At 34.8% G+C, this 16,942-nt stretch overlaps 1 protein-coding gene across 6 annotated transcripts in view; it reads right to left on the reverse strand.

Moving 5' to 3' along the window:
• The window catches only part of ERBB4 (erb-b2 receptor tyrosine kinase 4), a 1,138,707-nt gene that overhangs the window by 27,472 nt on the left and 1,094,293 nt on the right, over window positions 1-16,942 (reverse strand). For all 6 annotated transcript variants that reach the window (XM_019838613.3, XM_003991109.6, XM_019838614.3 and 3 more), the window contains 2 exons: window positions 16,812-16,909; window positions 15,084-15,254 (listed from right to left, as the gene is read on the reverse strand). In XM_019838613.3, the coding sequence (XP_019694172.1) occupies window positions 15,084-15,254; window positions 16,812-16,909 (269 nt within the window). The remainder of the gene's footprint in view (window positions 1-15,083; window positions 15,255-16,811; window positions 16,910-16,942) is intronic.

The following is a 16,942-nucleotide window of genomic DNA, read 5'->3' on the forward strand; positions in this document are numbered from 1 at the left end:
TTCTTTAAGTTTATTCCTTATCAAAAATCTGGTATTCGTGAGCAATCAGAAGGCTGCACATCCTTAGAACATCCGTAGAACATCCTTTCCAGTAAAGAATGTTCATTCCATGATTCAACTCAGGCATCAGAGCCAGGGTTGATGGTGGAACCTTACAAGGTTCCAGATCATAGCTTTTCAAAATTCATTCAAACCCCTTTTCTTTTTGAGGTTCATACTGAATGACTATTCAACAGGTCCTGATCCTTGTGATTTTCTGCAGTCTTTGCAGGCACTTTCCAACACCCAGACTGTTTATTGGTATCATTCTAATTGTTCCGTGATATCTGACTCATACTTAATTCTTTCACCATGAATGCCACTGAATATATAATTTTCTGAGCTTTCTCCTTGCCTATGACCTCAACCTCAATTTTACTACCACACGGCTATATCATAACAACAGGAAAAACTCCCATTACAGATTTTTAAAAAGTATCTTTCTCTGACCATAGCCTTGTATTCATTCACTTTGGTGATTCCCTTTTTCTGATTCAATCAGATCTTCTGACTTTTTATTTTTTGTGCTCTTTAATTGCTTGACACGTTATTTTACCAGCATGAACTTTGAAGTAAGCTAGATTTGGTTTAAATCCTGTGCCACTTACTAGCTTTGTCACAAGCTACTCAACTTCTCTGAGTCCCAGTTTCCTTAGCCTAAAATGGAGAAAAGATGTTCCTTCTTTTGTTAGCATTTTTTAATATGTGAACGATTATAAAGAAAGAACCTATATAGCATTTAGTTTATAGTAAGTAAGTAATGATATGTAATTAGGTAGATGATAGATTAAGAAAAAAAAAAAGAACTTGTTCCACATGGTTAATTACTTAACTGACCCTCAATATAACCTTTAGTGCCGTAAGTTTCCATATTATTTTGGTGCAGCTGCACTACCAAGTCTCAGCTCTTGATAATTCACACATTTTTTCTCTCCCTTGTGCCTAGTTCTCTTGGTGAGACTGAACAATCATGCATCAAAGGAGAATGGTGCCTCTAAAAAGCCATGTTTTCTACCTTTGGGAGTCCTCAGATTTATTGGCTCCTTATTAGTCTGTGTTCACAGGCCTCACCACTGCATTTATTTTTGAGAGAAAGAGACAGAGTGCCAGCGGTGGAGGGGCAGAGAGAGAGGGAGATACAGAATCTGAAATAGGCTCGAGGCTCTGAACTGTCAGCACAGAGACTGACATGGGACTTGAACCCATGAACTGTGAGATCATGACCTAAGCCAAAGTCTGACGCTTAACCTACTAAGCCACCCCAGGTGCCCCTAGACAATCTTTTTAAGCTCCCTAACCTGTCTTTGTTCTCCTCCGTCTCTGACAACCTTGCTCTCCATATAATAGAGATAATACAATCTAAATGGCTTTATGTTGATTGTCAGTTTACTCTAAAAATTAGAATACAGTGGAACACTTGTTACTATTTTTTTATTACAACTGGTCTGGATATCCCTTGGGAGACAACTAACTGACTTTGTAAAAAAATATCAAAAAATGTTGGTGAAATGTTTGGAGTAGAAGGTAAATCAACCAAGAGCTGATCACCAAGGCTTCAGATAAAAGAGGGAAAATTATACGACACAACACAGAAAGAAAATGCTGGAGACCCAGATTAATCTGAGAGAAAACAGAGCTAAAAGAGGTGAAGAGGAAAGAAAATGGTAAGACAGCAGAAGACTTTTCTCTAGATGTGAGCCTTCAGTCTTGCCCACCTGTCTGTCTTCAGTCAAATCGACCAACATCTCAAAGTCTTGGTGAAAATTACTTTTGTTGTTGGGAAAAAGAAAGAAGGGATTACGTGAAGTATGAAGGAACTTGCTCCTACTGAAGGCGCCATTTTCTCTCTGAGCTCACATTCTGCCTCCTTTCTTTCCTTCACATGGAAGAATTTTTCAAAGAAATTCCCACTTCATGCCTTTACTCCTTGGTCAGTTGTTTTCTACTCTCTGCTAGTGCTATATTCTATTGAAACTATTCTCAAAAAGAATAATAATATGTCATGAATACAGAATAATAATGACTTCCAAATGAAGACTTAATTTCACTGGAGCTCTAGACACATATTTCTGAGGATCTAAGAGTGGTATTTACTTATATTCCAAAATATTAATTATATTTCCTTATTCTACATCCTCTGTTCTCCTACACTAATAATAATAATGTTAACATCTCCCCAATATTCTAATTAGAAAACATGCTGTCACTTTGATTTCTCTATCTCATTCTGTAGTATCCCACTGGTATCCAAATTCTGTTGATTCTATCTCAAAACCATCATTCATACCAACTAAGAAAACAAAACCAAAACCAAACCAAAATCAAAACCCATCACATACATGAAACATTATATACTATATCCTTTGCCTTAACAGGTAATCAGTCTCTAGTTCACATTTCAAAAAGCTGCCAGAATTTTCTCACTAGAAGCAAATCTGACCTTATCACTTTCCCTTCTTAAAAACAACAGCATGCTCAAATGACCCTTTATGCACTCCCTGTCCCTATTGTAACACTTTACTCATTGCATTTTATTGGCCCATTAGTTACCTGTAAACTTCTTGAGGTTAGGGCTGGTGTGGCTATAGTAAGGTAATCATGAGGTTAGATACATACATAGTAGATGACTCAATAAATGTTTGATCAGTGAATATAAGATTGAATGGACAGCTGCTCTTTTTTACTTGCTTGAAATAATATCTTATCTGACAGAGATGAGTGAAAATCTCTGAATTAGTGGATAAGCAGCTACTAGTAAGACTATTCAGAAAACCCTTTAAAGATCGAAATTAGCCTTTAAAGGAATTTGATGATAAAAAATTTCAAGAAAAGTCAAAATTCTTTACTGATGTACTCAATTCATCTTTAAAGTTCTGAGTACTGAACTTCTAGCAATAATAAAACAGAAAAAAAATGTCAAAAGCAGAGTGAGAGGCAATGCATTCTTGTGGTGAAGAGCATAGCCTCTATAGATGCTACAGCCAGGTTGCCCGATTCTGTCATTTAACAGTCATGCCTCAGTTTCCTCACATACAAAATAGGCAATAATAATAGCAAATACCTCACAGAGTCTTCATGAGATTCTATAAACTAATAAACATTAGAAACTTAATAGGATACCTGGTACATAATAATATCACCTCTTGTTTTTTTTCTTTTTTGAATCATCTCATACTCTTACAAATATATGGGATTACTAGGAATAAAAGAATGAGTTTATTAATTTCAACCCAGAATATCCAATAGCCAGGTCTCTCTACCACAGGTACTAATGCAGTGCCTGGCTCCTACTAAAAAGAGACCATACCAGACTCCAGATGAATCTGAATTATGTATATTCTACATCTTCAATATGCTAAGGATTTTAAACATTATTATTTTCTTCCAGGGACAGAAAACACTTAAGTATGGATGTTACTAACCAATGCGTATGATTATTGTTGGAAAAAGCAAACCAAATTAGTTGTGAATTACACTTTCAATTTCTTTCCCTCTCTGATTTGCAGTACTTCTGTCATCACAATGTGAAAAACATGTTGCAATAAGGAATACAGTCATAGCATTTGGAATTTTTCCCACGGTGTGGTCTACCCATCTCTCAATTCAGCTTTTGCTCAAGTGTAATGAGAGGCTAGTCCACAGCCATTCATTTACAGTGTCTGAGTGAAAACTACAGGGCACAAATTAGCCTCTCTTTAGATCACTCTGCTATGTCAGAATTCTGAACTGAAAAAGGGAACTTTTCGTTTGGGCAGGTGAGCGAGGAAAGGGGCTGAAACACAAGATGCTTATGATTAGGGTACGTTCAACTGTAGAAAGTGCACAAAGGGAAGCTGATGAGCAAGCCCACCCCCCACTATCCACAACCATCTTCTCCATTCCGTTTCCCGGAGTAATCAAAGGATATTCTGAACCTCTCAAAATGCCATCAATCCTTATTGAGAGTGAAATAGAACATCTCTTTCTCAAGCCTTTGCAGGAGTAATCACCCTAACAGGCTGGCCTGAACAGGGAGCTCTGGCAGACAAAGATGGATTTGTAAAAATAAATAAATAAATATAGATATACATAAATTAAATAACCTCCACAAAATATGAATAGAAAGTTGATGATAATCTCCCAATTCTATTGTATAAAGGGTAAGGAAACTCACAATTGTGCTCCCCAGGTCTAGTACAGTAAAGAATAGGCTTCTTGATGAGATGTTTCCAATAATGTACAGCAGTGCTAGGAATCTTGTGGCAATAATACCAAAAAATAACCGCCTAAATGATTTAGATAAAACATTCATTAACATTCCAAATCTAAGTATCATCTCCAGCTGCCCCGCCCTCCTCTTTGTTTCCTTTCCTAGCTCTGATTTTCTTCTTTAGTACATTTGAACAAAGAAGGGAAAAAGCCTCTTCTGATTATTCAAAAAGGTTTCTTATGCCAGTCGACAATTGCTTAAGTGTAAAATGATTTCATAAAGATCACCGAAACGTTCTTTAACACCAGATTCTTCTAAAACAAACAGCATTGCTGTGGTCCGTGGTGTCTCAGTGTTGTAGGAGACTGGCAGTATGCCACTCCTGTACTGATAAAAAGCTACAGACAACAATGAATACAAGTTCTCTGAGATGAATCATTACTTAATAGATAGGTCACTCAGTTTGGAGTCTGAAGACCTGACATTGGTTTCGTTCTTGAATAACCAAGCGCTTAACTAATTTCCCAAGTCATTTACTCGGTCAGGACTTTTGTTTACTCTGAATTGAGGGTTCTGGTGTGAAAATAAAGTGCTACATATGTCAAATTTGTAAGTTTCAAAGCATTCTTCTGCTATCACTTATTTTTGAGAATGTTTCAAGAATGAAAGAGACTCTCTGATTTTATAATTATATTTTTTTGTAGTGGACTTTGAGTCTCCAAAAGGTTCAAGAAGAGGTGAGGGTACTTTTTGAAATATTACCTTGTAAACTAGAGTAAAAATGCTTTCATAAGGATTGTACTAAATATTTTTTTTAAATAACAGTAACTAGACATGTGTACCAACTATTTTTTAACGAACTTCATTTGAATAATTAGGCTTTTTAAATAATTTTTAATTATTATTTATTGGAGATGATATATTGATTTCACATGTTCTTTCCCCAAATGAAAAGTGGAAGTTAAAAGCAAAGAGTGTAGACCAGACGTATTTGGGTTCAAATCTCATTTTTTACCATACAAGCTGGAAATCTCAACAAAAAGATTTGTCACCTCTATCTCCAGTCTCTATCTTCATAAAATGAGAACAATGATGCTTTTTATCTACCCTTGTTGTGAAGATTAAGGGTATAAGGTAAAAAGCTCATAGCAGAACCAGACACATAAAAATGGGATCAATAAATGGTGGCTATATTTAGGTTTGCAGGTAAAATTTTTGAAACATTTGTGAAACGTGTAAGGATCATTTTATTTTCAAGCCTATGATAGTTACTAAGTCCCCAGACAGTCATTGTCCCTGTTTTTTGTTTTGGGTGGGTTTCTTTTTGTTTGTTTTTGTTCTTGGCACTATGGGTTCCATTTGATCCTCCTAAACCATTAACTCTTGATTACAGGGAGTCTCACAGAAGAATAAACAGAAGAGGCAAAACAGCAGCAGGGTCTTTGGCTTCTCATTGCACTCCCAGCAGGAGCCTTTAAACCAATTGATGCTAAATCTCATTAGACTTGAAGTCAAAATCAAGATTTCCATGGTTTGACCAGAAAAAAAAAAAAAACAAAAAAAACCAGACAGAGCCAACAGAGGATTGAATGTTAGCCATGAAAAACTGCAACATTGCTTCCAACCTCTCCCTTAAAAGCAAAGAATGCTGAGCTATAGGTTTTCTTTTTTCCAGCATTGGTTTATGCATCTATAAAATGAGAGGGTTTGTGTTAGAAGGCCTTTAAGACCCCTTCCTGCTCTGACACTCCATGATTTTATAATTACTTAGGCATCCATCTCATATTACAAGGGGGCATGTCAGTAGTGAAAATTATTATATTTATTTGATCTCTTTACTTGGGTCAAGGACAATACCACCTTGGTTATATATCTATTCTACTGGTTATATTTCAACTAGGGAAAACCAGAAAAGGATATACATGCTAGCAGAAAGGAAGGAAAAGTCACTGGCAAGTGATAGGGAAGAAGATTATATTGTTGATGTGGTCAGGAAGGTTCATGTCTATGTAGAAATGGGAGCATGAGACTTGAAAATGCAAGACTTAATATGTTGCGATGTCTGTATGTATGTGTGTACTGCCAACCTCTTTTCTCCATCAAGGTTGAAGCTGGGAAGTTCTAAATGTCTTGTTACCACTTCAGCCTGTAGCGCGAGTGGAGAAATCATTCTGATCTACCATGACATAGGAAATATTCCGCCTCTATTACATTTGTAAGCACACATTTATAGGCATTAGTCCTAGTTTTACACATGAGGAGAACTAGACTTTGTGTTCAGATTGGAGAAAAAGAGAATAACTAATATTTATGATAAGAAAAAAATGTTGAAGGGAATATAGACAGTCATTTGCTAACAGAAGAAGCAGATTCTCTGCAGAATAAAGAAACAACTATAGAGGAGATCATAATGTACTACAACAAGGAGATGCACCCAAAGTTTAAATCTGCCAGAAGTAATTTTTATGATACCTGAAGACACAATTAGAGAAAGAGGTCTAAAATTTATCTCTTTATTACTTAAGAACTTGAAAGATTGATTTTGTTTGTAATATCTAAATAAAAGATTAAAGGAAGAATCTAGAGTTTGTACTATAGAGGGTTTCTCATTATGTTTAACAAGATATCATGATCTAAATCCAGTGAACATCCATAGGAAGTTAGCAATATATAAAAGAATGATAGCAGTGGGGAAAATAAAAAGAAAAGAAAAGCTTACAAAAAGTAGTCTAAGGAAAATAATATATCCATATTTTAAGAAAATCATGGTAGAGAAAACATAGCACAAAAAGGTCACTTGATATTTTGCTGCATAAATACTATCATTTGAGAGGGTGAGGGATATTCTCAAATATCCCTGGGGCACCTGGGTGGCTCAGTTGGTTAAGCATCTGACTCCTGATTTCTGCTCAGATCATGATCTCACAGTTCATGAGTTCGAACGCTGCACAGGGCTTTCTTTATGCTGACAGTGCAGAGCCTGATTGAAAATTCTATGTCTCCCTAGCTCTCTGCCCCTCCACTCCTCTCTCTCTCTCTCTCTCTAAGTAAATAAACTTTAAAAAGAATGTTAAAAAATAAAATTAAAAAAAGAAAAAAGAGGCAAATCTATACTGTATAAGGAAAGATACCTCTTTCTTAAATTAACTACCTACCCACACTTCTGAACTAGAACAGAAAGCACCAACATGATCTATATTTTGAAAGAGATCAACTATGTGGGATAAGATTAGAGCTCTGAGAAATTTTGTGTATGTGAGCCAGAGAATAGTAGAAAATAAATTGCAGACACTGGTCAACTGGAAGGACCATGGAATTTTCTAAGATAAATGTTCAAAAATCCTTCAGCTATTGGTGACAATAGGATTATATATCATATAAAGAGAGATCTAATATAACATATATCATTCAAATTTATCCTATTATAAAAATGATAGGTATACTATCCTCATTTAACCAATGAGGATAAAAAATGAAAAGAATTAGTGCTGATAAATGGTCAGGTGCTCAAAATATTCAGTAATAGTATCTTTCATTTTGTACAATGTAAACACTATATATTTACAAATTGAGCCCATTTCCAAAAAAAAAAATAATGTGGATGTCAGTTAAGGAGATATTGTAGTAATTTCTGTGAAGTGATGAGGGGACCTGAATTATGGTCATGACAAAAGAAACAGAAGAGAGAAATTAAAGAGTTGTTTTTCAGGAAGTCCAAAAAGGATTTTGTTTTGAATTGGATGATTTTTTTTATTTCCTTAAGTTTCTTTAGTTTCCTTAAACAATTATTTCTCACACCAAATATGAAGTATTTAACTATTAATATAAATGTACATTACAAAACTACCCTGCTATGTCAGCCTGAAATGAAACTAACTCAGAATTTGTGTCTCAAGTAAATTTTAAATTAAAGTTATTAACTGTTTTGACTTTGGATTACAGATGCTTTTTAATCAGCTTGAATTGGATGATTTTAATGAGAAGAGATTTCAAAGTCATGTTTCAAGCCTTCATAACAAAGAAAAAAATAGAAAATTTGGGAGGAAGCTCACCCCATCTCCTCTGATAACATAAGAGCTCTCAAGCATGTATAGATATGGAAATATTACAAAACCTAAGATTTTTAGGGGCGCCTGGGTGGCGCAGTCGGTTAAGCGTCCGACTTCAGCCAGGTCGCGATCTCGCGGTCCGTGAGTTCGAGCCCCGCGTCGGGCTCTGGGCTGATGGCTCAGAGCCTGGAGCCTGTTTCCGATTCTGTGTCTCCCTCTCTCTCTGCCCCTCCCCTGTTCACGCTCTGTCTCTCTCTGTCCCAAAAATAAATAAATGTTGAAAAAAAATTAAAAAAAAAAAAAAAACCTAAGATTTTTAAAGTATACTTAAAAAAACATCTCCTTGCCTTTTTTCACATAGGATTTGTTTGTTTGGTTGTTTGGTTGTTTGGTTTGTTTTATTGTTCAGCCTTCCTTCTGACCCATTTCAGACCTGCACTACTGAAACTCTTGTTTCTGTTTCTGTTCCAAGCTACACCCTCATCCTCTAATAATGATGCAGCTAGAATGACGATCTTAGGCTAATTTGGCTTCCTTTGTCTTTTTCCCAAAATACTTAGCATATTGCTTGCAGAATATTATCTCCCCAACTAAAATATAAACTCTTTTTAGGCCAATCTTTGATTTGAAACTCTGCACCCTCATTGTTCAACACAGTGCCTAGGCCATGATAAATATCCAACATATTAATTCATTTACTCTTCCATCCTAATTAATAAGTTGAACAATATAAAAATTATTACTTAGATGGGAAAAACTTTGGGACAAAAAATACTTAGTGATAATGGCATGTTATAGTAAGAAAGCTCCTTCTTTTGGCTTAATAGAGTAAAAAAAAAAGAAAGAAAGAAAGAAAAAGAAAAAGAAATCCCAATCACATCTAAGATACGATGTGGGAATCCTTGACATATTTTGGAAGAAATGTAAAACCAATATCCTGAGACTACAATCATTTATCATCAAGTAGCAGCTGTTGTTAGAATTGATATTGATCCTTGGTAAATTGCAACCAGAGTAACCTTGTTATATCATCACAAAACTCTCCCACTACATCATTTAGCTATGAGATGCTTCCTTAACTTGTGTCCTTAAGTTTTTCTCTTCTATATTCAATCACATAAGGACACAAGCATGTGGTGCAGAGGCAATACAAAATGCTTTGGGACATTTTCCAATTAAATATTTGCCAGAAGATAATATATAAATTCATAAAATATAATAGTTCAAAAAGTCATTTGATAATAAGGTACTTTTAAAATTAGAAAGCACTTAATAGGCAATATAGCTCAATTTTCTCATCGTTAAAGTGAAGAAACTGAATTTAGTTAAATGATATAACTAGGCTGTAACGCCAGAGTTTGTTCTAAAAAGTGGCATTCCTGACATCCGATTTATTTTCTTTTTTACAATTACCATTAAGTGAATGAAAAGTGTTAGTTTCATACATAGTAAGAAGTTTAATAGGAACTTGAAATGAGGAACTTTCCCCTACCACACTGTTATTTTACGTATGGCCTCCATGTGGGATTATTGAAAGCTGGACTCAATTTCTAGATTTGCTTCTTATCATTTGTGTTATCTAAACTTTCCACAGCTCAATTTTCTTAAGTTTTAAAATGGGATGAATATTAGTGTTTACCTAATAGGGCTTTGTGAAATAAAAGTGAAACAGTAAATTTAAAATACTTAGCATAGTACCTTGGTCATAGTAAGCAGTCAATAAGTTTTAGCTGATACTATTACTAGTTTTATGATTCCATAAAATAAGAAATCATAGCTTTGATCTGTTGAACAGTAAAAACAAATGTAATTGAAACTCTTATATTTTCAAATGTCATTATGGAAAGTGACATCATTATATCCCTGCCCCTGCATCATCATTTTGCTTGAATTTCTTCTAGTTTATATACATCATTAGGAAGCATATTTGGCACAATATCATAAATCCTATAGGGGAAACCAAAGTGCTTTGCATTTCTTTCTTTTTTTTAATTTTAGAGAGAGAGAGAGAGAGCGTGCATGAGCAGGGAAGAAGAAAAGAGGAAGGGAGAGAGACAGAGAGGGAGAGAGAGAGAGAGAGATTGACAATCCTAGGCGGGTTCCACGTTCAGCATGAAGCCTGATGTGGGGCTTGATCCCATGACCCAGGGATCATGACCTGAGATGAAATCAAGAGTCAGATTCTCTAATGACTGAGCCACCCAGGTGCCCCTCTATTGTTTCTAAGTGATGAATTAGTAAAACTCTTAATGGGAATTACAATGTGTGTGGTAGCCTTACTAGGATATCTTTATCAAAGTTACAAAATTTAATTTGAGGGAAAAGTGATAGTAGCACAAAATAAAGTGTGTAAGATCCCACTTTATGAGCAGTCAAATATTCAGCCTACAACCAATTATTTAGAAACTGATCACATTTTTGAGATACTAAGCTCCTTTATTTTTCTTCATCCTTTGTTTCTCCTGCTTACATTTTATTCATTTCTCAACCTATCCATGTAACCTATTCTGGAAGAAAGAGAGCAAAAGGAGGAGGAAAAAAATCAGATCTGTTAATGTAGTTATTTCTTAGCAGATGTGAAAGAAGTGGAAATTGTCATGAGAGAACCACTGTGGGTCACCTGCTCCACCAATGTGCAGCAGCTATAATTCCTTTGTCTTCCCCTGGCCTGGATAATTGAGAGCTAGCTGATATGTTTGGAAAGATGTAGAATACTGCATCTTTAAAACTATTCATCACAAATGACTGAATGATCCTGCAACAATTGAAACCTTCTCTACAAAAATGTACTGAAGATTTTAAATTAAAATTTCCAATATCATTAAAGCTAAAATATTTTTAGTCATATCAAGTTATTAGCTATCTTTATCATTGCTCCTGTATTTGGTATACAATTCACTATGCCAGAGAAATATAAATCTAGGTAACTCAAAAGAAAAAGACAATTTTTACCCACATGAACAGAAAAATACCTGCACAGAAATTCAAAAACTGTACAAGGATTTAATTCAAAACATCAGGCATTATATATTTAAATAAATATATCAAGAAAGAAAGAAGGCAGTCATGGAGCCCAAAACCTATTGAAAGACTGAATACACAAATGGACAATGGCTAGATCATACATAAAAACAGAAGTCTAATCCCCAATTTAATAGCAACTTACCTGGGAAACCGTATCTATAATAAACAGGCCAGGAAGCCAGTCCTGTTATACAAGTTTTGCAGGAAGCCAGATTGTTACCTCCAGCAGCAATCTAGGAAGCTAAATAATAACATATGTAACAACTTAACCAAAGTTGTCAGGCCTTGAGTAACTAATAGCTTCTCTAAGTTTTGTCACCACTTTCAATTTAGGACAAACCAGAGAAAGACAAATATGTACCTGTAACTAATTACACTGGATGTCCCACTTCTAATTACCTACCCTCTTATAGTTTCCCCACGCCAAAAGCCCCCAGCCAAGGCATACTTGAAGCCTGCCCTTTTCTCCAGTATAAAGCTTTCCCACTCTTGTGTGCCTTTGAGACTCTGCCAAAATGCAAGTGGCAGCGGCGAAGTCCCTTGCTATAACAAATCTGAATAAAGAGGCTTCGCTTCTCTCATTTGTTTGGTCTTCATTAATTTCCACACTATTGAGCATCTCCTACATATCCATCAATGGGGAACACACTTAGGTATCCTAAAAAGATAACCTTCACAATATTCTTAGCAGGTATTTTGAAGTTTATTTATTTATTTTGAGAGAGAAGGAGAGAGACAGAGAGAGAGAGAATCCCAAGTAGGTTCTGCGCTGTCAGCACAGAGCCTGATTCAGGGCTCAATCCCATGAAACCTTGAGATCATGACCTGAGCTGAAACCAAGAGTCAGACGCTTAACCGACTGAGCCACCCAGGGACTTCTGAGTAGATTTTAAATCTTCATTTTACAGATGTACAGACCTGAAGTTTGTAGAAGTTAGATAGCTTCTCATGTTCTTCCATTTTCATCATGCTAGAGTAAGCATTTTTGGTATATTATTGTGATAAAAGTATTTGAGATAGTATTAAAAAGGTGCTAACAATAACAATAATAATAACAACAACAGGTCTAAATTTGTTGGGTGTTTTTTAGCAACACTTGCATCTGTATCTATCAACTTGCTGGATAAATGTCAGCTTTGTAGTTTTAATTGATTCATTGCTTTAAAGTCATGACATGTATCAAAATACATACAGACTTTGAAATAAAATCACCATAGAATAAATTACATCTATATCTTATTTGCTATAAAAAACACATCAGCAGAAGTACTCAGTCAAGTAGTGATTGAATCAATAGGGTTTTTCTAGATAATATGTAGAAAACGTTGTGATATATGATATTGAAAAGGAAATAAGTACAAATGAAATTTGAGTGATTCTTAAAAGAGACTAAGTATGTATTTGCCTGGCACTTTTTAAAGGGTAATTGTTTAGCAATCACATAAGTTAACTACCATTGTATTTATTTTACATATGAAGAAACAAGTTGTAAAGTTATTAAGAACAACATGTAAAATTTATCAGCTAGTGAGCAAAAGAATCTACATTTAAAAGCCGAATTAGTTTTTGGTTTCAAAGTTTAGCAAATATGCTCAAGAAACACTTGATTAAAATTCACTTTAAGATATTCCCTTACCACATAAGTTGGCCACAGAACCTAAAACTGAAGTAATTTATTTTCTAACTATAAAATAATATAACTTAACTTTCTAGGAAGAAAAAGGGAAAATAGCATTTGCACAAATTAGAAATTACCATGGAAGCTACATAAAACCAAGTTTTTTAAAATAGGAAAACACAGATGAAGTTACATAAAACCAGATTTTTTTTAAATAACAAAACACAGATGATTAATCAGGCCTCTTAATGCCTGAAAATAAAATGGTATTTAAGCACAATTCCCCTAACAAAGACCTGAAAAACTAAAAAGAAATCTACAGATAACATTGTTTAAATAATAATGTGGAATAAGAAATGATAACTGAAGGCCAAATAATTTCTCATGTGGCTTCTACTTTGTCTCACTAATTTCATTTAGTTAATTCAAACCTTTATTAAGAATTCCTTGCATTGAGCATAAATTAAAATGAACAGAAAGTTGAAATCTGAGACGTCTTATGAAAAGACAAAGATTCAAGCTCTTGGCCCTATAGCATTTCATGTTAAGGAAGGCAAACCGTTTTCTGAAATGTCCCTATTTTAAGAAAAGCAATACATTTGTCACATAAAATTACAATCACCAAAGTTATAATTTGGCCATGTTGCTAAGTATATGGAGGGGGGAAGGTTGCTTCCTTTATACACCTTAAGGACTTTGTTCCTTCCCATAAACAAGACTGATGTTCAATGAGTATTGATTTAATTTGCAAACCTTTTAGTTATCTTCTCCCCATTGGGATGCACTGACATATTTTTCATAGAAAAGAAAAATTGAGATATTTATTTTGCCTTCTTCTACATCAGCCCTTCTAAATGGAGCAAATGAGCAAAAGGTATGGGAGAGGTTGGAGGATGCATTTCATAATCACCCGGGGGATTTCTCAAACTGCATGTATCTCAAACATCGAGGTCGATGTCAAGAAAAACAACCATATGATGAAAATAACATGTTCCAATAACTTTGAGGCAGCAGTATGTGTGATAGAGGCAGGCTGCCTACATTAGAATCCTACTCTCCCACTGGCTAACTGTAGGACACCAGTCAAATCACTTAATTGTGACAAGTTTCTTCATTTTAAGATGGAGATAATGTTAATAGAACCTAATGATATTGTTGTAAGGAATAAGAGACTTAATATATATGTGTTGACACAGGGTAAACACCAGGTTTATATATATGTTGACACGGGGTAAACACCAGGTAAGTGTTATGTTATTTTTTCTGTGGATCTGAAATAAAGCAAAGAACTTCACTTATGAAAATGAGCAGCAAGTTGAAAGGTTTCTTATGATTGTGGTCGAGACAAATAGAATGCTGTCTGTTCCACCAGCTATGATAATGTTCTTAAATGAAGGAGGCTGGTCACTTCTTGAAGCCAGGGATTATGTCAAAATACTTTGAATCTCAAGTGTCTAATCATGCCTTACATGTAGGAGTACTCAATACATGTTGAGTGAACATTAAATATTTTTTTTAAAAAATAAACAAATGAATGAACACATGGATTGACAGTTTTCAGAAGAAGAATGATAGTCATATAGAGTGTGCTTAATATTTAAAATTAAATGCAAGCTCTTTTCAGAAGCTTCTTTCAAAACCTAAATCTACATCTTAGAATTGGTTCTGCAGTCCCCCCAAAAGGATTGATATAGTTCAAAGTATTGCAGTTTTCTATTTCGACTTCAAAGTGACAGGAAATACTTAAAGTCTCTTGAGTGAAAGAGGTTGTACTTGTATCACCTCTTGACTAATAAATAAGTCCTATCATCTTTTTTAAAGAGCCTATCTTGTTAAGAATTTTCATTTATATAAACACAGAGTTTTATTAGCTTGAATTGGTTGTAGATTTTTTTTAAAACTAAGATTTAATTAACATACAACAAAGGCAACATTCCTCTTTTTGAAATTTTAAAAATACTTCAGAGTACATATTCTATTACCTATGTTGGTGTTTCAAAATTAACTATATATGGCATGTCTTTCCCTGGTATAGTATGTTTTTAATCTAGGAATCACCCGGAATTGAGCTGTATAATTATTTTGTAATTCCAGTGCTTATAATATGTTTGCATGATTTGTTTCTCAGAAATAACATGGGAGGTGGTATATAATCATTTCTTACCCTATTTGAGTCAATTCTTGCTCTGGAAGTATAGATGGGAGGTGGGATGTTGAAAGCCTGAGGGACCAGGTATTCCTCAGCATCCATCATATCTTCCAGGTCCTCTTCATCCAAGAGATTCTGAAAGAACTTGCTGTCATTTGGACTGGGAAGCTTCATGCGATCATCACCCTAAAAGTTTGCCCACCAGACAAACAAACAAAGATTCTTCATCTTAAATATATGGACTTTGCAGCAAATTTATGTAATATCAAAACAAGTGGTTGAAAATTCATGCACTCGTTTAAAAAATAACTGTTTAACACATTTACCAGTCACAAAGGAGCTTGTAACATACTTAGATATGACACGGTAAGATAAATACATTTAATAGAATGTGATAAACGCCATTAGAGGTAATTAAAGCAGTATGCTATGGCTCTTTTGAGGGAGGCATAATCTATTTCAGACGTGAGAATAACTGTATAGGCTTCATTGCCAAGATGTTGTTTGAGCTGTGACTTTAAGAGTAAGTAATAAAGGGCAATTGACTTCTCAATCTTTACTGTATTTTATTTGGTTGGTTTGATAGGGTAGAGTTATCAGGACATGTAGGCTCCATGATTTTTTTTTAATGTTTATTTACTTTTGAGAGAGAGAGAGAGAGAGAGACAAAGCGTGAGCAGAGGAGGGGCAGAGGGAGAGAGAAACAGAACCTGAAACAGGCTCCAGGCTCTGAGCTGTCAGCACAGAGCCCGACTCGGGGCTCGAATACCCGAAACACCAGATCATGACCTGAGCCAAAGTCAGATGCTTAACAGACCTAGCCACCCAGGCGCCCCCATGATTTATTCTATAGAATGACACTGTTAAAGTGATAGCTTTAAAAATCATAGCAAAAGTGGCAAATAATATAAACAAGGGTGGGAGAGACACCAAAACCCTACTCTTTTTTTGCCTCCTATATTTCTTAAATATGATTTTTGTATTTTTCAAAATTATGTGACATTTTGTATATAAGTGGTTTATGCAAGTTAATTTGGGAGAAAAATAACTAGGAACTATTAGATTCTACATCCTGACTTTTATCTTCATGGCAGACTATTAATAGGAAGATAAATGCTACCTTGTTTCATTGAGGAAAATGAGTTCAGTGTAACCCAAGGTCCACTTGTTTATGATTTAGGCAAAATAATCATAGAGAAATATATTATAATTTTTAAATTATCCAATCCAGTGTTTCTAGTGTTTAATATAAAATGTTCTTTTGGACTGTTATTTGATTCATATGTACATCCATTCACTGGAATCTGAGTTATTGCTTGGATACTGTATATCTCCCTTAACAAAACAAAGTATATTTATAAATATATTTTAGGAAATTGAATGCAATATACTGACACTTTTAATTCACTGTGTTAAAACCTGGACAAGATTAAAACAAAAATCCATCTTCCTTTTATTCTGAAAGGGAAGATTATAATAATGGACATGATTTAACGCATAATGTTAACAAAAAGCAGAGTGCTAGAAGGTTTATCTGAGGATAAGGACTTCTTATGTATATGGATAATCATAATTATCTGGCCATTCAATAGCAGAGGCACTTGAATACTAAGGCAAGATTCCTAGAAGGAGTTCTGACATCAACTAGAAACCTCTTTTCCATAAGTCATTTCACATGATATTCTGCTTAATCGATTTATGAATGGTGATTTACAAAGTTCCAGTGTCCAGATATGTACCAACCTGAATAACTAGATATCTTTGAGGGTCTCGAGCCATCCTCGAAAATTCAGCAGCCAGTTCCTTAAATTTAGGTCTACTGTCTGCATCAATCATCCAGCCTAGAAATTCACACACAGTAAAAGGGTCACTGT

This window comes from Felis catus, chromosome C1, assembly GCF_018350175.1.
Source record: "Felis catus isolate Fca126 chromosome C1, F.catus_Fca126_mat1.0, whole genome shotgun sequence".
Lineage (NCBI taxonomy): Eukaryota > Metazoa > Chordata > Mammalia > Carnivora > Felidae > Felis > Felis catus.